The 23,579-nt window shown below is 31.0% G+C and overlaps 1 protein-coding gene across 2 annotated transcripts; it reads left to right on the top strand.

Moving 5' to 3' along the window:
- The first annotated feature begins 13,704 nt into the window (after positions 1-13,704).
- Positions 13,705-18,319, top strand: LOC112802640 (probable calcium-binding protein CML25). Of its 2 annotated transcripts, none has more exons than XM_072237789.1 (2): positions 13,705-14,504; positions 17,904-18,319. In XM_072237789.1, the coding sequence occupies exon 1, from the start codon at positions 13,911-13,913 to the stop codon at positions 14,499-14,501; it is 591 nt and encodes a 196-aa protein (XP_072093890.1). In that variant the 5' UTR covers positions 13,705-13,910; the 3' UTR covers positions 14,502-14,504; positions 17,904-18,319. The 2 variants fall into 2 exon arrangements, with proteins under 2 accessions (XP_072093890.1, XP_025701729.1); XM_025845944.3 differs by lacking the exon at positions 17,904-18,319 and adding an exon at positions 17,040-17,694.
- Positions 18,320-23,579: the final 5,260 nt, after the last annotated feature.

Below are 23,579 nucleotides of genomic sequence, written 5' to 3'. Positions count from 1 at the left end.
ACTTATTCTAAGAAAAAAATAAACTTATATATAATTATTTAATTATATAAAGATTTTCAAACTTTGAAATTACTTTTTGGATATAATTTATGCATTGTTATTTTTAAATGTCCAATTAAGATGTTATTATAGTAGTACGGGTTAATTTTATGTTTATCTTTATATTAGTTATCTTTAGAATTCGAAACTTAATTATTCTTAAAATTAGTTTTATGTCTATCTTTATATTAGTTATCTTTAGAATTCGAAACTTAATTATTCTTAAAATATTAGTAAAAATATGTATTTTAAATTTTAATTTTAGATTTTTGACTATTTTATATTTTTTATTTATGTATGACCAGTTTTACCGGATGGACCAATAACTTATCCATTAAACCAACAAATTAGTAATCTGATCGATTTAATCACCGGTTCAATTATGACAATTATAGTACAACGGTCCTTTTTAATAATTAAATCTCTCATAAGCTCCTTTATAATAATTTTTCCTAATAATAATATGAAGGTTGGATTCATCTCATGACGGAGGAAAAGCGGTACACTTGCACCCTATGAAATACGGATATTTCGTTGAGTTGCTGTGTCTGCGAGTCAGATGCATTTTGGACACGATACTCACTGACATTCATCAGACACGTGTGTCTGCTGTGTCCAACTGTGTCTTAATAGAATATAAAAAAAATTCTTTTTCGGACACTCTTGGACACACATAAATACCATCACGTATCAGTATATCCAATCTTATTCTTAACATGTATTCTCAAAATAAATTTAGAAATAGTATATATTATTATTTATTAAAACAAAAAATATTTTAAATACTTTATATAACTCAAATAAGACATTAAAAATAATTAAAAAATTAATTTATATTTTAATATCAATAAAACATTAAAATATCATTACCATTTATCTAAAAAATACTTTATATTTTACATACGTGTCTCCTTGTCTTATAAGATTTTAAAATTCGTGTGTTGACATATCCCATGTCGTATCATATCCCGTGTCCATGTCAGTGTCTGAACATCATAGCTTGTACCCAGCATAGAGGATATTATGAACAACTCCGCTAGGGAGATAATGGGAAATCTAAACAATGTGAATAATGGGTTGTAGATTTAGTCCAATACATGTAAAAATAAAAAACACTCTACAAATTACCTAAATAAAAAATTCTACTTAGTTATTCCAAAAGAATAACCATCCTAAACCCTAATTTACCAAAGTATTTCACTCAAATACCCTCTTCTTTCTCAACCGGTTGCCACCCCTACTTTCATCAATAATCATCCTACTTCATCGTCGTTGTTTGACCTGCCACACGCCGCTACCAGCGTCGCTCACCCCTAGTAAAAATAAGGGTTAAGTAAGATTTTGGTCCCTAAGGTATGGGCTGAAAACTTATTTCGTCCCAGTCTTTTTTCGCTAAAAAATGGTCCCCAAAGATTTAACTTAATTTTAAAATTGTTTTTCGAACCAAAATACCCTTCCCCCTTCTCCTTCCCCTTCCCCCTTCTCCTTTCCCCATAACAGCATCATCTCTTCATCTCTGCTTCTGTTTTTTTCATCTTCATCAAAGCATCAGCAATAACAATAATAAAACAATGTAATAAACATAAAAAAAGCAGAAGCAGAAGAAACAAAAGAAATAGAAGCATCACTATCTCTTTCCAAAGAACAACAACAAAAGAACCATAGAAGTAGAAGCAGAAGCATCACTGTCTCTCTGCAAAGAACAACAACAAAAGAAACAGAAGCAGAAACAAACAGAAACATCAACAACAACAATGAACAATGGAATCAAAATCAAAAGCAGAAGAAACAGAAGCAGAACCATAGAAGCAGATAGAATCAACAACAATAATAAAATCAGAATCAGAAATAATGTAATTAACAAAATCAACAAATAAAAAAATTCAACAAATCTAGCGGGAAGTGACGCGAAGCAAAGTGAATGCCTATCATTAGAAACAAAGCGCAGCAAGACACAGAGGAGAACAGTGAGGCGACGGGTAGAACGTCGGCGGCGCAACGCAAGCAGAGGAAGGCCGCTGCCGCTGCCGCAGCGGTGCTGGCATGACCTCAAACGGCAATGATAGTGACGCGAATCCAAGCCAGCAGTGATGCCAGCGAACTGCGATTGTACTGGTGCAACAACGGAGAGAAGCAGCAACAGTGGTGGACGGTGGTTTCGGTGGTGATGCGAAGCATAGCGGCTAGTGATTCCCCCACCTTCCTCTTCCCCTTTCTTCTTCCCTGCCCCCACCCTCCGCGTGATTCCCCCCTTCCCCTTCCCCTTCTCCTTTATTTTCTTTCTTTATTTTTCTTTTTTCATTTTAAAATTTGTTTAGTTAGAGATAATTTGGTAATAAAAATTAAAATTTTGGTAAAAAGGACGATTTTAAAACTAATTTAAACTTTTGGGACCATTTTTTAGCGAAAAAAGGCCGGAGACGAAATAAATTTTCATCATCTACCTTAGGGACCAAAATCGTACTTAACCCTAAAAATAACCATCCACTTAAGGATAAAAAATCATTCACATACCTAATGAATTGAACATCCAACATATTTTAATTATATGTAACTAAATCCAATCTAATCAAAATAATCATCCACATAAGAATTAAAAAAACTATCCGCATACCTACTAAAATGATCATCCTAAACTGGCCATTGAAGTAGAAGAAGAAGGAGATGACTGAACAGAAGAAGCAACCATGATCAAGCTCCATTAGCCGCGTACATCCCTGTATGTTGATCGGGTATGTCGCTGATAGTGACGCTAGAACGATGAACGCAGTGGGTTGCGGGGGAGGCCGCACGGCCGGCGGCGAGTGGGCAGCGCAAAGGAAGCTGTCCGGGGCTGGTGCGGTGCGATCATACGTTTGCGGAGAGGCTGGGCGGCAGCGGGTGGGTAGCGTGAAAGAGGCTGTCCAAGGCTGATGTGGCGCGATCAGACATCCGCAGAGAGGTTGGGCGACGGCGGCTAGAGTCTGGGCAGCGTCAGACCAGAGAATGGGGAATTGAAACAACAACTGAGTTACTCTACAGACCAGAATTCGCAAATGGAGAAGGGAGGTTAGCGTAATATTGGGTGTAACTGCATCGTGTGTGATTTGGTTTAATTTAAAATTCTTATTTTTTAAATTTCAAAATTTAAAATTATTAATAATTAATTAATAATTTTATTTATGATTTTACTTTCATTTTTCTTTTTTTACTCTATTGTTCACATTGTTTACCATTCTCATTGTCTTCCTATATTTTTTCTACTAGTCTTAAACCTGTGTGATGTACGGGCTTACATTTTAATTTGACATGATAAATCAAAAATAATATTTTATAGTCATAAATTTTTTAAGTTTAGGATAATACTATCATCGTCATTATATAATAAACGTACTTAATATGTTGTTTTATGTAACGACCCACAATTTTAAAAATATAAATATAAATAAGTAAAAATTTATTTTATAAATTGGAGTTCTTTATTTTTAAAAAATTACTATTTGAATTATAAGTAGTTAAATTAATTTTATAACTATTTAAATTTAATCAAAATTCATATTTATATATATATTCTTTTATGATGAAATATTTTACATAATTAAAACTTTAATTCTAGTCATTTATAAGTAATAAAAAATATATGTATATTTTAATTTAAGTAATTGATATTTTTAATTTAAAAAAATAGAATTTAGTTAATATTATTATTATTAAGTTCAAAATCTACCGGTATGAGTAAATATCGGTACTCTTCGATGAACTTAGATTTACTAATACTTCATTATATATTTTTCATCATTTTATTACTAATATCATTTATATTAGTAACTTACGCATATTTATTCCTATATATATTATTATTTGTGTTTTAATATATCCAACTTTTATAGTTATTCAGTTAAGATATTTATAACTTGAATTGCTGATTCATCCACTTATTAACGCCACACATGTCCCACTAATGACACCACATTACCAATTGGTTATATTCACTTCATTCATTCAGCCGAAACATTTGGGAAAAAGGAAAGAAAGAAGGCCGAGAGAGAAATGAACGTATTCTTCAGAACATCGAATTTTCGGCGTTCGATTTTTTGAGATTTGTAACTCCAATAACAAATTTAATCCAATAAAAGTGTTTGTATTCTCTTCTTCTACATGTTGATGTTATTTTTGTTCAGTAGAAGTTGACAATGACGAAACTCATCTTCCCCTTGAGTTCGGCCAACTGAAATTTTAAGAAACACAGACAATTTCTGACATTTTTTCTGACAGCTCAGTCAGAAAGCTTCTCCTTAGCCTTGAGTATTTTGATTTCATATGGAGGTAGGGTTTGATAATTTTATAATAATTAAATGTAAATTTGATAAGTGAATATTGATTTGGTTGTTAATTGCTTGAATTTAAATGAATTTATGTTGAATTATTGTTGTTGCTTGTGATTTGTTGGTTTGACTTTGAAAAAATAGTTCAAAGATGGTTGTTTTAATGATTTTGGAACTGTTGTGATATGATATTTTTGAGAAAATTTGTGAGATTTGGTAGTTGAAAGATTAAATTAAAAACTGAAAAAAATCGGTAATAGTAAAGCTTAACAAATGGACTTAAAACTTAAGCTGAAAAGTTGAAGAATTTTGGAAATGAGATTCAATTTTTTTGATAAAGTTATAATCGGGAAATTAAAATTTATATTTGAGAATGAAATAGTAATTTAATAAAAAATTGAAGTTAATTTTATAAGTATATACATTTTTAAGGTATTTTGGGTAATAAGTAATGGGTATTTCATAAAAGTTCAAGCTATTTTTATAAATATGAAAATAATTGAGGATTTAAATATAATTTTATAGAATATTGAGGTTAAAAAATAGAACATTAAAAGATTCGTGATTTAGAAAGTAATTGATAAAAGTTTAAAAGTAAGGTTTTATAAACTAAGTGTTAAGAAAAGATATAAATCTATTATTTATTTACTATTTAAAATATTTTATTTATATTATTGTAATTATTATTTTACTAAAAATATTATCTAGTAAAGATATTATTAATATTATTATATGTTAGAGAAGAGCAAATAGAGTAATCTTAAAAGTTTTAGAGAACGCAGACTTACTTAAAGTATTTTACAATTCTTTTCCATAAGATACTTAGGGAAAGACGAGGGAAGAATGTGAAGTTGAATTATGATAAAGAATTAAAAGATTGAGGAAAAGAAGAGAGAAAGAAAAAAAGTAAGAAAATAAAAAGAAAGATGAGAAAGAAAAGAATGTATTAACTAAAGGATTTTAATGAACGTCTGCCACAGTAGAGCAGATAGAAAAGAAGGTATTAATTAAAGGGATCTATACTGCAATAGAGTATAGAGCAAAGATTGAAAAGAAATTGAGTGCTGTTTGGGTCATAGTGTAAGTGTCTAGTGGAGACGGCGATACATAACTCTCACTTGACACTATAAGGACGGTTCAGTGAGGACGGCGATGCGTAACACTTACTGGAGACCAAAAGGAAGGTTCCCCAGGAGGATGGCGATGCGTAACGCTCATGGAGGGGACGTTGATACTATAAGGACAGCTCAGTGAGGACGGTGATACGTAACGCTCACTGGAGACCGAAAGGAAGGTTCTCCCATAAGGACGGTGATGCGTAACACTCATGGAGGGGACGTTGGCTGAGATAAGGACGGCGGTACGAAATGCTTATCTTAGGACCAGTGTCGGGAATCAGACAACAAACTGACACATGAGCTCATGGCCTGTATAGGACTAGACATGCATCATACTTGTTTGCGCATACTTGTTGTGATTATGTTTTCATGATTTTGTGTGCTTGTGATTGGACTCTATGTTCTATAATTGCTCTCTGATTTGTGTTTGTCTTGCATTGTTTGTGCCTATGATTGATTCTATTTTGTGATTGAGTTTTGATGGTGATTCGTGTTGAATTGAACCATAGGCCGAGTTGATTTAATTTGGACCAGAGACCGAGTTGATTTGATTTGGGCCAAAGGTTGTGATTGGAAGGACCAGTGGTAAGTTTTGGTTAAAATGGTTTATTAGTAAGCGGTGAAATATATGAAATGTCATTTTGCGTGAAATTTTCATAAGGAAAATATGAGTTTCAATTTGGATAATGAATTCAACTTCTAACCCAGACCCTACTAAGAAATCCCCAGTTCTTACCCCTTATTTCCACTCCCTTTCAGCTACAGGTGCGAAGGTTTAGTGCATAATTTCAGGAGCATAGAAGATTATACTCACGAGTTAAGTTCTTAGATTTTATTTTTCCCTTGTCGTTTATTGTTTTTAGTTTTTAGAGGGGATAGGACTAGTATTTGAGAATCTTGAAATAAGTCTATTTTAGTGCGATTATGAGGTGCTAAAAGTTAAGGTGTTACATTATATCTTTATTCATAGTAAATTGCAAATGAAACAGTTTGAAGTCTATAATATTCTTGAGTTATAAGGAAAGAGACCTGAAATAAGAACATATATAATCGTAATAGTAGCATGTCAATTTTACACTAAACTTTATTTTATAAGGCTAATGAAAATTTATTGACAACCTAGTATTTTATTAACCTCATTAGAAAAGCAATTGGCATATAATATTGTGCTCCATGTTATACATTTTATTTCAAGTCTGAAAGTATATTTAATAAATTAGTTATATATATGATAAATATTTGTACAAAAGTGTAAATTATAACATGTTACTAAAATGAAAATACTATTTTTTATCTAAATATTATTTAAAAAAATTTTGAACACAATATTTGTTGTTGATGAGTTTGGATTATTGTCTTCATCTAGAATTAGAATCTTCAGGCTATTGTGAGTCTTAACTTTTGACAAAGCAACGTAAAGTTACTTATTGGTGAACTTTGATTTTGGCAAGTAAAGTCTTACATATGATAATGATTTACCACACAGTGAAATGCCTTGGTTTTTCAATATTTTTCTCCTCATATATAGTATCCCATTAGCCAATAATGTCTAAGTTGCATTCCAAATACGATTTGGTTTATTAACACTATTAGATATCAATAGCATTACAAATAATTTTCTCAACTGATGACCAGACCTCATTAATAGCTGCAATGAATTTTCTATCGTCACACAGTAGTTCCATAAAATAGAAAGCATCTTAGAAGTTAGGATATGTAATCCTGTTAACTGTCCTAATAGACTCATATGTTGTGCAACCTTTTGAATAATTAACAAAATTCTTATATAGTAAATATCACATGTATCCGGTGAAACATAGTTTAACCTCCTGATACAATGCTCTCTCTTGCGTGGATATCATTCTCTTTCTTCTCTATCATAAACAAATTAATTTCGAAACTCAGCATACATTAAAGTTTGTTCTGCTTCAAAATTTTTGTTGGCCTTTATCCATGCTAAGAACATTGTACATTTCCTTTTCTCTTGATCCATGATTCTTTCAAGATTGTCAAGTCTTTAAAGATGATATTTTGCTTTTTAGGTAAATAAAAAGTTAATCTCATTAGTGAAGGCCATCTCCGATGAATATCATGAGCCAAAATTTTTTACACAGCCTTCCGTAGGGACAAATACCCACAATTATAAAATTATTTAATCTCATAATACATTTTTTTAAATATGCTTTATCTTTTATATTTTCAATACTAACATACTAATAATAACATTTTAAATAAAAAGATAGAAATATTTATTCATCGAAAATAATTTTCTCAATGAATTAAAATCCTTCGAGCACAAAAATATTTATAACAAAATAAAGTTAAAATAACAATTTACATAAAAAATACTAAAATAAATAAATTTAAATTTATAGAAAAAAAATCTTGAAACAAATCTAAATAAATAAATTTACATAGAAGTCAATATTAAAATTTTTAAATTTCGTTTACTCATCTAATATGTAATGTTTATATTAAAAAAAAAACTAATTACAATTTAAAAAATAATAACAACAAAAAATTGTACCAAACTATATACATATATATCTTATATTTTAAAATTTAAAAATTAACAAATTCATAAAATTTTAAACACAATTTATAAATTTTTTTTATTAAAAAAATAGTTACAATTTAAAATTAATAACTAATTAATTATTTTAATTTTATAAAGATTAAACGACGTAAAGTACTTTTTTAAAGTATGTTTATTTTTTATATTTTTAATATTAATATGTTAATAATAATATTTTTAAATAAAAAGATAGAAAAAAATTTATTTAAGCAAAAACAAATTTTTTAACAAATTGAAATCCTTTAAGTACAAAAAAAATAATATTATAATTTTTTTTTTAAAAAAAATAGTTAAAATATCAGCCGCTACCATGGCTCTAATTATGTTGTTGCCAAATTCGTTAACTAATAATCTTGTCCCATTGCATAAATTTAAAGTCTGGTAAATGTTTCACAGTAGCATTACAGCGACTCTAGCTTTAAAATCAACTTATAATTGGGTAGTCCTGAACATTTAACGTCATTTAGGAACTCTGATGTGAACCACTCTTATTGTACATCTTCATTCTCATCAGCTTGACATATTGTGTCAGAACTCAGAGACTCCTTTTCCATTTCTAGAAAGATTGTCAAGACGAAATCGTTCACCTTCTTGACATTTTCAAGCGTGGGTGCAAAAATTACTCTACTGTGAAAATACCCGTAATCTGACATGTTTTGCAACAAATCTAGATTTATAAAGTTTACCAAAAAAGGGAGAGGATCATCAGTAATCAGTGATGGACCCAAAAAATTTTAAGAGTGGAGACAAAAATATATATCTTAAAATAAATTTCGTTGAACATTGTTAATTATATTAAAAATATAAGAGATATAAAATTTAAAAAGAGTTAGTGAACAATTTCATTCTTAAAATACTATTTATTATATATATTTTATAAAAAAAAATTATTTCTAAAATTTAAACTTAAAATATTTTAATTAAATTATAAATAATTTGTCATCATAACTAATTTTATTTTTATGTATTTTTATATACATTTAATAATAAAAGACTGAATCAATTGGTACGTTAGCACCTATTAAGATACTAGCATTTATAATTTGAAACTATAATTGTATATAAATATCATAAAAAAATAAACCTATATATGAAAAATATGTTTATATCAAATAATAAAAAATTTAATTTATAATTATTTTTTCTCTTTCTTTTTGAAATAATTAATTTTTTATATATTTTTTAATTTAATTTTAATATACTGTTAGATTTTTATACATCTATTTAATTATGTATTGTAATTTAAAAATATCTTTTATATTAATCACGTAAATAATTATCTAAAAGAATAAATATAATCAAATAACTATGTAAAAAAATATACATATTTTAATATATCAAAATTAACTTTCATGCTTTTAAACAATTATTATTACTCATTATAATTTTCAAATATTAATTACCAGACATTGAATTAGGAAGTTTATTTTTTATAATATTTATGACATAAGATACTTTTTAATCTAAAATAATTATAACAAACAAGATTATTTAAAAGATAAAATTAAAAAATATTATATAATTTTAAAATAAAAGATATTAATTAATAGATAAATATTATTTTTTTCTGATTTCAACTAATTTTTTAAGACAAAAAAATACTGATAATTTTACTTTTATTTAAAAAATAGAGATTTAGTTTGGTAATTAACGAGTTGATTAGATTTAAAAAATTATATTATCACTATTTATTAATTTTTTTATTGAGTTAATTTATTTAATTATTTTTAATTTTGATATTAAATCAAATTTAACAAAATAAATATTGTTATTTTTTTGGTGAACAACTAAGAGGAAAAACAAAAGAGCAGAAAAGAAAAAGAAAAAAAAATTAGGTTCTTAACAATAAGAGAGGACAAACCACCTCTGGTGGCTGGTGCCAAAGGTGAACCTCATCAGTTCCGCTACCTCCAATTCCATCTTTGCCAACCGATCTGTCACGACATTAGCTTCTCTCGGGATAAGCTCAAAACGAATATCCCAATCCCTTCTTAACTTCAAGTCAAAGATCAGTTGTATCACTTCTTTTTCAAGATGCCAGAGTGGAACTTGCCAACCAGTCACTAGCTCAAAAGCTGCTGCGCAATCTGTCTCACAGATAACAAGCTTAAGACCCGCCTCCCAAGCCCAAGCCAAACCTTTCCATATACTCCACAACTCCATCTTGATGACACTAGATCCAAAGGAATTTCCTGAGCATCCCATTACCCATTGACCGGAGCTATCGCGAATTACCCACCCAAAACCAGCACAATCATCCCCCAAGTTCACACTCCCATCACAATTTAACTTCCAAGCACCAGGTTCTGGTGGAGACTCCCTGGATGCAACACACTCGATTCTGAGTTGTATATTCAAAATCCACCATGCACCTGCGAGCCTTGTATGCAATTGACCCAGTAGATCCAAAAACTCCCTGAAAATTACCCATATTTCTATCTTGTCAAATTGACCATATTATAGCTGCAAATTTGGAACAACCTTCATTGAGGAGGCCATGCTTGAACCAATCATGCACCTCGTAAGAGTCAAAGAAATACACATCAGAAAAACCTAGAGAAACCCAAACTGATCGCACCACTTCACAATCCCGAAAATAATGAAGAATTGTCTCCGGAAGTTGATTGCAACGTGTACATAAGGATGAGGAGGAGAGATGTCGCCGAAAACGCAGATATTGAGTTGGTACAGCATCATGAAGGCAAAGCCACACTAGGAGCTTCAACTTTTCAAGGATCCGCGCCTTCCAAAGCCAAAGTTAGTTGATATTCCTATCCCAATTCAACTTCTTCTGAATTAACCATAAATATCCTTGTTTAGCAGAGTAAATAGTGTGCTCCCAACTCCAACCCAAATCACGACCAGAAGCCGAAATATGTACTAAACTAAGAATGTCTTCCCTTAAGTCCCTAGGAATAAAAGAGTAAATCCTCTCCAAATGCCAAACGCCATCACGGTAAACATCTTCAATGGTCAAAGCAGCCTCACAGATATCAAGAAATTCAACCCTCGCTCCTACTGGCCCAGAGTGCAACCAAGAGTCAAACCAGAAATTCTTAGAAAGAGCTCCCACTTTCCAAACAAACCCTTCCTTTAATACGGAAGCTGAGTGCACAATAGACTTCCATATATACGATGAAGAACCCATTGCTTTAACTGCAAATAGGTTTCTATTCTGGAGGTATTTCTGAAGCATAATCCTAACCCACAGTTTCTCTTGATTCATCAAAATTTGCCAAACTAGCTTTCCTAATAAAGAAAAATTGACCAACCGCGACTCCCTCAAAGCAAGACCTCCAAACTTTTTTGGAGTCGTCAAAACTCTCCAAGATGCTAAATGAAGACCACGGTGATTATGACTACCACACCAAATGAAACTTCTAGTAAGCTTATCAATGTTAGAGCACACACCTGATGGAAAAAGGCTTACTTGCATCCTATAAATAGGTATAGAAGATAAAACTGATTTAGCAAGGCAAATCCGACCAGCTTTATTAAGGAAGCGACCTTTCCAAGATGCTAGCCTATTAGTAAGCTTATCAACCACATCATTAAAATCAGCTTTAATAACTCTGCCATGCTTGAGGGGGACACCAAGGTATTTTCCCAGAGAATTAGCAAACCGGATAGAAGAAATACCAGTGAAGAGATCCTTGCGTTGTCTAGAAACATTCATGGAACAGATAGCACGAGATTTGTCAAAATTCACCTTCATACCAGATGCTCTGCAAAAGGTGGCCATAGTGTCCAAAACATGAAGCACTTGAGATTTTTTCGCTTTGCAAAAAAGGATAAGGTCGTCTGCAAAAAGGAGATGGGAGATCACAGGACCTCCCCTAGACACTGCAAAAATAAATATTGTTATACGTTAAATTTAATGAAAAAATTATTTTTAATATGAATCTCAAAATAAAATTTTATAAATTTTTGTGGGACAAAAATAAATTACATTGGAATAAATATATTAATTTATATAAAAAAAATTTCTTAAACTTAGTGGGGAAAGTGCCCTCCTCCTTCAATGCCTGGTCCGTCGCTGTTAGTAGTTGTAATCAACAGATCATCTGAAATTTTAACTTCTAACTCATTTCCAATGATAGAACCAATATTTTTATTTCCAACATCAAGTATCCAATTAGCAAATTTCTTCATTTCATCATCATGTTGATCAGGGGCGGAGTTACATACATAGAAAGGGGGGCAACGGCCCTCCCTAATTTTAATTTTTTACATGTAAATTATATGTAAATTTCAGTTTAGCTCTCCCTTAAAATTTTGTTTTAGTCTTATTTTATTGTGTAAATATTTTTGGCCCCCCTCTAATATTTCATCTAGCTCCGTCCCTGATGTTGATCTAAAGAAGACATTAAATGCCTCATGTTTGTATACAGCCTCAAAATCTTACAAAACGACCACAAATTGAATGAGTTAATAGCTGATGACAATATATTATGTCTACTCCTTTTTAGAATTACTAGTAGTATCTGTTTGAAATCACCTCCTAGAACTACAATCTTACCACTAAATGGTTGATCGATGTATCTTATGTTGCCATAAATGATTTTTTAGTTTTGTCATAAATGGTATCGATCTTATTATTTGCGAATAAAAATAAATAAAATTAAATACAATTTGTAAATTAATAACCTTATAATTTGCGTAAATTTTGAAAAAAATATTTTAAATTTTTTAAAATACTAAATTAATTCAATTTTATCGGAACAACATTAGAAACGAAATTAAGTATAGAGGAATGTCAAATTAATTTTTTTAAATAGCACAAATAACCTCACATTTTAATAAAATTAGTAATTTCATTTATCAATTTAATATAATCTTTTATAGCTAGTATGTTTGCTTATAAATTATATAAATTTTTAAAAATATTCTTAAACTCATTTGCTTACTTAAAATTTTAACAAATTTATATTTTAAATTTAAATTTAAAATTTTAAATATAGTACTTTAATTAAAAATTTGAATAAAGATTTTTTTAAATAAGTACACATTAAAAATTAATAACCAATCTAATTGTATAAAAATAGTTCATATGAAAAATTTATAACTTTATGAATAACCTAAGCAAATAACTTAACCTAAGCAAAATAATCTAAGTAAATAATTTAAAATTAAAAATAAAGTTAAAAAATTCTGGTGATTAAATTTTCAGATAAAATAAATATAAACTTATTGTTAGTCCTTTTTTTTAAGAGTAATATTGTCAATAAAATAAATTTTATAAATAAAATGTAATTACAATTTAAAATTTTAAAAAATAATAATCTAAATAAATAATTTTTAATTTATATTTTTTTAAATTAGTTCAACAATATTAAAAACTAAATATCTAATAATCTAAGAAAACGTATTTTAAAATTTAAAAAATAACCAATTAACTAAATAATTTATTAATTTATAAATAAAATTTTAAAATTTTTTAGTAACAACACCTAAATAAATAAATTGTCAAACTCAATATATAAGCGTCAGCATAAGAATTTTCTATTTGTATTACACTATTACTATTATACTGCAAAGATAAAGATAAAAATTCCGAAAAAAAATCAAAAGTTAAATTTAACTTGAATTTGTTTTCCTAAATAAATAAATAATGAAGGAATGAATTAACAAGAAACAACCTCCTAAACCCGATTCCTTTGCTGTAATCACGCATGTTTATCGCCAAACATAGCAAAGATGATATTTAGAGAAATAAGGCATGCCAAAGCCCCACCACGTTCGGAGGAGTTAGTTCCCATTGGCAGTTTCGCAAATAACTAATTAGCTTTGCACTGGGGACTCTCCTCCCAATAACCCCTTTGCCGTCTCTTCGATTTTCCTTCGTTGCCTCCCCCTCTTTCAACTAAAATCATAATGGGCTTCAGATCCCTCTTCAACCGCAAGAAGAAACTCATCAACAAATCTTTATCATCGCCATCCGACGCCGCCACCGCCGGCACCACCGGCTCCCCGCTCATCTCCCGCTCGCCGTCCTTGGCGGTGTACACCCGCGCCGAGTTCGTCTCCGAATTGGAGCAAGTCTTCAAGAAATTCGACGTTAACGGAGATGGCAAGATCTCTTCCTCGGAATTAGGATCCATAATGGGAAGCCTTGGGCAATCTGCAAGCAAAGAGGAACTTGACAAGATGATTCGCGAGGTCGATGCAGATGGCGATGGATTTATCAGCCTTGACGAGTTCATTGAACTAAACACCAAAGACATTGATCCCAATGAGGTTCTAGAAAACCTAAAGGACGCGTTCTCCGTTTTCGACATCGACGGCAATGGCTCTATCACTGCGGACGAGTTGCACAACGTCATGGCCAGCCTCGGCGAACCGTGTTCTCTCGACGAGTGCCGGAAAATGATCAACGGTGTTGACAGTGACGGCGATGGCGCCATCGATTTTGAGGAGTTCAGGACGATGATGACGGGTTCTCGCTTTGTGTCACTTGAAAGTTAAATGGTAAAACAATGTGATGATGCTTTGTGTGCTTTTTGCCATTATTATGAATATAATTACCTTTTACATGAATTTGGGAGATTTTGTTTTAGCTTGTTTTCTCTTTGTTTCGGAGAAATTGTTGGTTGGGAAGGGTTTTGGTCATTAATTATCTTGTTTACGGGAATGACATTAGATTTTAAACTTTAAAGTAAGTTAATTTGACGGGTCCTGCATTCTTTTCATGGATGCCAGCCTTTTTCTAAAGGCATATTCTTAGGCTTGGTTTGATAAAATTTTTATTTTTCTAAAGTAGTTTATAAAAATTATTTTTTAATTTATGTAAGTTGTCATTTAAAAGATAACCTTTTAAAAATTACAGTACTTATGTAATCAAATTAAAAATGACTTTTAATAAATATAAACACCACAATTGTATTTGATAAAATAGCTTTTAAATCTTAAAAAAATTATAATAAATATATTTATAACAAAAAATAATTTATTTTTTTAAATTCTTTAAAATTTTATATAATATTTTAAAATAAAATAATTTTAAAATAAAAAATTCATAATAAATATAAATATAATAAATAAATTCTTTTATTTTTTAAATTTAAAATTTTATATAAGTATCATAAAAATTTATTTTATTCTAAACATTTTCATTAAAAATACTAAATTACTTAACTCAAATTTTAGAGATTAATAGTTTAAATATTTACTTGATTGTACTAATATAAATAGAGTTATTATTAGTCAATAATAAAATTTGTATGTAATCTAATGGTAGTACTGGATACATTCATTACTTACCTATATATATTGGCTCACCTTTACAGATCACAGGACACATATCTCAAATAAACTACTCTTATGATTATATATCTATATTTCTATATGTATATACATGTTGTTATTATAATTTTGACTAATGTTCTTACAAGAAAAATTTTATGATTGATTTTCATAAATCAAGTCAACCTCTTTCACGTTTCAAAAAACAGATAAAAAAACAAACAAATATAATAGATATACTGAAAAATACAAAAATAATGCACAAACAAATAATATAAATAGATAGAAGTTCATACCTAATATGTGATAGAGATGTATTTGTGTTGAAATTTGTAAAGATTAGGTTGAAAAATAAAAAGTATATGAAGACTGTGTTAGAATTTGTAAAAATTAGGATGAAAAGTTAGAAATATATGAAAATTTTTCAATGACAATATAATAATAGAAAATATGTGAAAAAAATAAATAAAATTTAATAAGTACAAACCAACTTTAAAAAGCTCCCGCTCAAGTACCTATAAGTACAAGTCAGTTCCTAATCTTATTTTTTCTGCAATGGGCATTAAAAAAAATAGAAGCCTACCAGAATTTTTTATTTTTTATTATTATTTAGTTATTTATTTAATTTTTTAGTGTAAAATTTAATAATATATTATATTTTATATTTTTAAATATTGATAATTAATTAATAATAATAAATAATAAATTTTGATAATTTTTTAATATTTCTAAAAAAATATTAAAATAAATATTAAACTCAACCACTAAAATATATAAATAATTAAATATATATAATTTATTTTTGTATAAATTTTATATTTTAATGTGTATCTTTTATATATGACTGATTTTTATAATTGATTTTAGTGAATCATATTAAATATCTAGTTATCAAATTTAACTATGTATATAAAATATATATTAAAAATAAAATAAATAACATATTTATTTATTTATAAATAAATTGGTAAATAATTTTAATAATTGATTAATGTACACATAATATTATATTATTTTTTACATGGTGATTATTGTTGGTATTAATTAGCGCAGCTATTATCTAGTTATCTGAGAGCTGTGAAATGAGTCATGTTCATAACTTTATAAATTATAATCAAACCACCAACGTGGTTGCCGGAGACTTGATCTTGTAGACCACCCATTGATATATATATCTCTAACATAATGTCATATATGACAATTGCCCAATATTTGTATACACCCGTCTGTAAGTTTTTTTTTTCTTTATTTTTATATTTAAAGTTGATATGGTGGTTATAACTCCGTTGATGGTGCTCATAATTTGGATAGAAAAATACTAGCAAAATCAAAAGAATTTATTATTTTTAGTCAATAATTAATCATTAATATTTAAAAATATAAGCTAAAAATATATTTAAAAAATATTAGATTAAAAAAATTGGATTAATAATTAAAAATAATAGTAAAAAATGATAGTACTGACCTTCTAGTATTCTTTATTTGGGTATGAATATACTTCATTGTGCCTTATATATCGGTTACACAAGAAATGTTTATGATGAGTAATGATTTGATTAACAAAATACTAACCAAATAATGGGATATACAGATGCCATACTATTTATAAAAGAGAAATTCATACAAGAGAATACGTTGTTAGAAATTCATTTAGATATAATTTTACAAAATATTAGAAACTAATTTGAATGTGGTAGTATTTTTTGCAGTTATTCATTTTTGGTATTTTTCTTTTCCTAACGTATACTTTATCCATTCAAGGCATATCAAGTTTGATTTTGGTTCGACGAGCGTATACCACGAACGGAGATTTATCAAGCAAGAACAGAAGTGATCAATAAGAAATGAAAAAAATATATATCTTTTATAGTGATTATATATGGGGTGTGATCTAGTATGAAGATGATTTAATGGCTATTGTGACTACATAATTAACCATGCAATGAGGGTCCAACTGCTGGCAAAAAGCATCAACTTTAATCATTATTACTAGTATCAGACTAATCCGTGCCCATGAATGTTTTAATTAGCAGTAAAGATCTTGAAGTTACCACATGGACAAACTAGTAAATAGCAACGCAAGGCTATTCATAATTTGTGTGATTTTTATTACCCTAGACCCTAGTGATTTTGTGTTCTTTTATTTTTGGTGCGTCAAATTTTTGGTGTACCAAATTGGTCTGGACAAGTTCTTATCACAAAATCTTTCATTTGTAAGAATTAAATTAGCCTTACATTTAGGAAGAAATTAATTTTTATATTTGTAGAATATAGTTTCCGAAAGAGAGATGAATTCTTTCTTACCATGGGGGAAAATGTTATCAAATTATCATATGTTGTATTTATGAGTAACTATTTTCATAAACTCCCGGAATTACATTGCTTGTGACATGAGGGAAATGTTACATCTATCCTAGTTTTTTTCTAATCAAGTTTATTATTTAATAATTAATTAATTAAATTTATAATAATTTAAAATTTAATTTCATAAGAAAGATTTTTAAAAATTATTAGAAGATAATACACTTGAAAAATTAAGATAATACACTTTGAAGGGAATTCGATTTGTTTTGAATGTATTAAGCTTTTTTCCTTGTCTTTAGGCTTTTCTTTTTTGTTTTGTAGGTCTCGGTAAATCAATGTCTCGTTATATAGTTGTCATTATGCCTTCAAATATATATACCAGAGAATGTTATGTGGGTAGATTCGATCGTGTTGAGTGTTGTTTTCGTGGTGGGCACAAAAATGTCAGCAGAGTTCCGACTTACTCGGGCCTTTTGTAAAAATCAAAATGAGGAGAAGAACTATGATCTAGTAGCACTTGATCAGAGAATGGGTTACCTTTTGCTTGACAACTCGGAGCCTCATTTTATATAATGTATGAATGCTTTTTTGATAGGATAGGAATTAAGATCCTTTTTACTGAGTTTGTAATGGGTATTTTATTTTCCTCCAAAGTATCTCTTTTTGAACTTCACCTCAATTCTTGGACATTCATGCGCATTTATCAGGTTGTATGCCAAGTCCTTGAACTTATTGTATCTCTCTGAGTTTTTTTTTTTACCTGACAAAACCTTTTAGCTTAACCAAAAGACAGTAATGGACATCCTTCCAAGCTCAGCAAGGTCGAAAGATTTTTTTCATCTTTTAGGAACCCTTTTATAATTTTAAAAACTATTATTTTAACTTTCAATTTAGGGGAGACTTCCGACCTTTTTGGCTAAATGACAAATCAGAATATATGTTTCATTTGTATTAGAACTCTGAACCCGAGGTTGTTTGTTATCATTTGGATGACCTAGATGCGGAAGAGGCTATGATTGTGGAGGTGTTTCAATAGTGTTGTGGTTAATCTCCTAATCTACCCACCAAAACCTTACTAATTAGTAAGCCTAGTTACGTGTAAATCGAGTTAGGTAGGTTTCTATAGATTTAATTTCTGGCTTTCCTTTATGTCTATTCTAACTGGAAATCATCTTTTCCTTTTTAGAGAGAATGATTAGTTCTTCAACTTCATATAAGAGGTTAATATCTTTCAAAAAGAAAAGTGCCTAGCGCCAAGCCCAGGAAAATCAGCAGGTGCAGCAGGTCAGTCAATCATCAAGCCCTTCTCCGACTTCTTCGCTTGTTCCTAGGGAAGCATAGCTCTAGGTATAAGCTTCTAAGACTACTCCTAAGCTCCCTCCTATTCCAAGAAGAGAAATACCTTAAGCAACAAATATAGGAGCTTCTTTGAATCTGATTTTGATGCTCAGGATTTTGTAGACGAATTCGTGATGCATGGCAATGTTGTTGCTGTCATTGATGTAGGCTTAGGGGAGAATTAGAAAACTTTAATAAAGGGTGGGATCTGTATGTTTGTTGTATGCTAGACTATATAGAAGAAACTAAAAGATTCCCCTATTAGGACTTTGAAGGTTGAGTTGTTTGCATTGAAGACTTAGATTGAGACCCTCTAGAAGAAGAAGAATCAACTTGAGATCGAGAAAAACTCCCTCAATTCGAACAACACAATGCTGAGAGGGATGATGAAGCAGGCGGACACGGATTATGAAGCGGCACTGGTAGCTAAAGAAAAGGCTAAGGAGAGCTATGTCCGAGTTTTTAGCAAAAAAATCAAGTTGGAGAAGGAGCTCGAGAAAATAAAACAAAATTATGAAGACTTAGAATACGCGTCAATGAAGGGCTTGAATGATACAATAGATGACGTAAAAGCCCAATTTCAAGTCTTAGTTCTCGAGGTCAATATCTCAATCATAGATCTCGACAAGATCATGGTCGATGATCAAATTGTCCTTATCCTAGAGGAGCCCAAGCTGGATGATCCTTAGACTTCTTATTCTACTCTTGCTTCAACTGATGAAACCTCCCAGCCTGTTGAGGATGAAGTTGCTCCTACGTCTTCTTAGTTTTTTTTTTCTTTTATATTGTACATTTGATGGCTTAGGTTGTGGGCTTTGAACACTTTTATTTTGTAATGGTTTAAGTACAATTTTATCTCCTTTTTTAGGGCTTTTAATTGCATGTTTATTTTCTTTTACATGGCTTGTTGCTTTTGTTTGTTGTTTTATATAACTTAAATTGTAAGTTATTTTGAGATTTTGGTTGTAGCCTGTATTGCGTATATAACTCGTACATCCTAACTCAGGCCTCGTCGCTTTGCTGTGCTGGACAGATAAGGTCGGTTACAACTTTTGTGTTTTCTCGAGCTTGAGTGGGTGTGGTTAACAAATAAAAGAAAACAGTTGAATGAATTTACTTTTTATTGATGAAGTAATTTTACAAAATATGTATTAATCGCTACTAAGTGTCTTATAAGTATCCACTCCTATTCCTTGCTTTGATGCCTCATTAAATCTCCCTCTAGTAAAATCCCTTGGAGAAAAACTATGAAGTGAAAAAAAAAAGACTGCAGCTCATGTTATGCTTTTCTAGTCGTATTGAATACTTTCTGTAGGTCGAACACCAAGGTTGATTCCTCCATGCTCTTAACAAGCATGCTATCCACATATATTTCCATTAGGGACCTGATGTGCTCGTGAAAAAATTTGTTCATTAAAATTTAGTATGTAGCTCCTACGTTCTTTAGTACAAATGGCATTACTACATAGCAGTAATTCACCTTTGGAGTGATGAATGAGATCATCTCCTGGTCTGGGGAATGCATGGATATTTAGTTGTATCCAGAGTAGGCATCCATGAATGATAAAAATCTATAACCTGATATTGCATCAAGCAAGGCGTCAATGCTAGAAAAAGGATAGGGATCTTTAGGACATACTTTGTTCATGTTTGTGTAGTTAACGCACATCCTCCATTTTCTATTTTGTTTCTCGACGAAGACTACATTGGCCAAATCAAAGCAAGTGCTCAATTTCACTAATTAACCTTGTTTTGAAGAGAGCTTCCACTTGTTCCTCTACTACACGAGTCCTTTCTTCACTTAATTTTCTTCTTCTCTGTTGAATTAGTCTTGAACCATGATATATTGATAGCTTTTGTCACATTAGCTCGAGCAAGATACCAGAGATATCAGATGCTTTCTACGAAAACAAATCCAAATTCTTTTGTAGGAGTTTGATTAGCTCCTGCTTGAGTTCTTGATGTAGTTTTGCTTTAACTGATGAACGGATATTTTATACGCTTTTTGGCATTATTTTCATATAGTTTTTAGTATGTTTTGTTTAAGTTTTCTTGTGTTTTCATAGGTTTTAGTGCAAAATTCATATTTTTGGATTCTACTTTGAGTTTGTGTGTTTTATGGTGATTTCAAGTATTTTCAGGCTGAAATTGAGGAGCTTGAGCAGAAGTCTGATTCAGAAGCAGAGAAAAGACTGCAGATGCTATCAAGATCTGACCTCCGTACACTTGAAGGAGCTTTTCTAGAGCTACAGAAGTTCAAATGGCGCGCTCTCAATGGCTATGAAAGGCTAACATCTAGGGCTTTTCAGAAATATATAATAGTTCATACTTTATCTTGGAATTGAAGGCCCAAAACTGGCATTTAATGCCAGCCACCAGCCTCATTCTTGGCGTCCAGCGCTCACAAGGGAGCAACTGGAGTTCAACGCCCAAAAGGGGGTCCCTAGCCAGCGTTCAATACCCCTAAGGGACATTAGCACATGGGAGACACTCAAGCTCAGTCCAAACACTCATTAAATGGGCCCCAGAAGTAAATTTTTGCACTCCTAAGTCTAGTCTATCATATTTCTGTAATTCTTAGTCATTAGATTAGTATATATAGGAGAAGATCACCCATGTTTAGGATCTTCTTCCTCCCCCATTCAAATATTTTCATTACTTTTTTACAGTATAAGTCACTAACCTCCTAAGGTTAAGGTTAGGAGCTCTGCTGAGTTTCATGGATCAATAATATTACTATTTTTATTTAATGTGCCTGATTCTATTCTCTTATGCAACCTCGTTCTTTATCTTATGAATTGAGGGTGACCTGTGACAATCACCCTTGTTCTACATGGGTTCTGTGTGATTCTTGACCCGAATAGCGTTGAACTAAAGCTAGAGATTGCATTGCGGATTCCTATAGAGCATTTGAGCAACTCTGGATATGTGACATATAATCCCGTTGACTATGGGTGCGTGAAGTTTCTGTGGCGTTAAGGCTAGAGTCAGAGAAGTAGCACTTTCTAATCCAAAAGATCTGCCTTATCTATGGCATCTTGAGTAGGATCGTGAAGGAAAGTGGACTGCTTAGAATCTCATCTTCTGGTACAGTGAGAAACCTAGAGGTGGTTTGATGAGAGGACATGAGTCATCTCAACATGGTAGATTGCTGCAGTAGAGGAGGTTAACTTGATGAGAGGACATGAGTTAATCACTTACGGCTGCCATTGAAGGAATCAGAAGGTTATTAAAGAAGATGGTAAGAAAAGTTCATCCAAAAAGAAAAAGCATCTCTGAAGCCTCAACCATTCTATACCACTGAATTCTCATCTCATTAGTAACGTTCTATTTATTTATTCATTTTATATGCTTTCCGTGGCAAATTATAATTTCTAGCCGCCTAACTAAGATCTGCAAAGATGTCGGCCAGGCTACCTTGGTCAACTAAAGTGCTGTGTAGGTTGGCATTCGCCAAAACCATTATGATTACTACTGGATCATCATGGTAGGATAACACTCCCCGGGTGTACTCGTTGATGAAGGTAATCTTAGGTAGATAAGGGTTATTGCTGTCCCGTTCTGACCTAGTACACCTCCTTCTTTTGGGTTCATCTGATCCCTCGGTTTCTCTTATCTTGTTATCTTCCCTGGGTGTCTTGTGCTTTTTGTCTACCTTGTCGGTTTCCAGATACTTATCAAGCTTTCCATCTCGCACGAGCTTTTCAGTGACATTTTTTAGGTCACAACAATCGTTGGTTTGGTGAGCATAAGTGCGATGGTATTTGCAATATTCCAACTTGCTATCACCTTTCTTGCTTTGGATGGGTCGTGGAGGTGATTACTTTTTCACTTGACAAATATCCTTGTAAACTTCAACTAGGGACACCCTTAATGAAGTGTAGGAATGTATATTTCTGTCCGACTAGAATAGTCTTTATTCTTTTTCTATTCCTCCTTTCTGTTGGTTTGTTTGATCTTTTCGTTCTGGTGAGGCTTTTTTAGTTGTGAAGTTTCTTCCATGTTAATGTACTTCTCTACTCTTTCAAGTACCTCGTGGAGGGAGGTCAGGTGCTTCTTCAAAATTGATTGTGAGAATAGTCCATCTTTAAGGCCATTTACTAATCCCATGATGGTCACTTCTATAGGTAGGCTCTGGATTTTTAACCAGGCTTTATTGAAACTTTTTATATAGGCTCTAAGGATTCTCCTAATTTCTGTTTCATTCCTAACAAACTCGGAGAATACTTGGTTTTGTCTTTTTGGATAGAAAAGTGGATAAGAAAGTTCTTTGCCAAATAATCAAAACATGTTACTGACCTTGGGGATAGGTTATCAAACCACTTCATTGTCGCCTTAGTTAGGTGATTGGAAATATTTGCATTGGGTCGTATCATAAGCATCCACTAAATACATACAACTCTTAGAATTATTAAGGAGATGTCGGAGGGGTCTGTTTTGTTGTCGTAAAGGTCCATGTCTGGGTTCTTAAAGTTCTTGAAAACTTTAGCATGTATGATCTCCTCAAAAGGAATCACTTCCTAAGGGAGCCAAGTTTTTTGCTTCTAGACTTTCCCTATTCCTTAAGTCATTTTCCAACCTCTTCAATTTGTCTTTTAGCTCTTTGTGATTGTGCAACTCCCTCCACAATTGTCGCCCGGATTCTCTTTATCTTTCTAA

The sequence above is a fragment of the Arachis hypogaea genome, chromosome 5 (genome assembly GCF_003086295.3).
Source record: "Arachis hypogaea cultivar Tifrunner chromosome 5, arahy.Tifrunner.gnm2.J5K5, whole genome shotgun sequence".
Taxonomy (NCBI): Eukaryota; Viridiplantae; Streptophyta; class Magnoliopsida; order Fabales; family Fabaceae; genus Arachis; species Arachis hypogaea.
Note: the sequence above shows the minus strand (reverse complement) of the source record. Positions and strands in the feature narration are given on the sequence as shown.

Excerpts from the sequence above, each read along its gene's own strand:
- LOC112802640 (XM_072237789.1), top strand. The coding sequence starts at position 13,911 with ATGGGCTTCAGATCCCTCTTCAACCGCAAGAAGAAACTCATCAACAAA.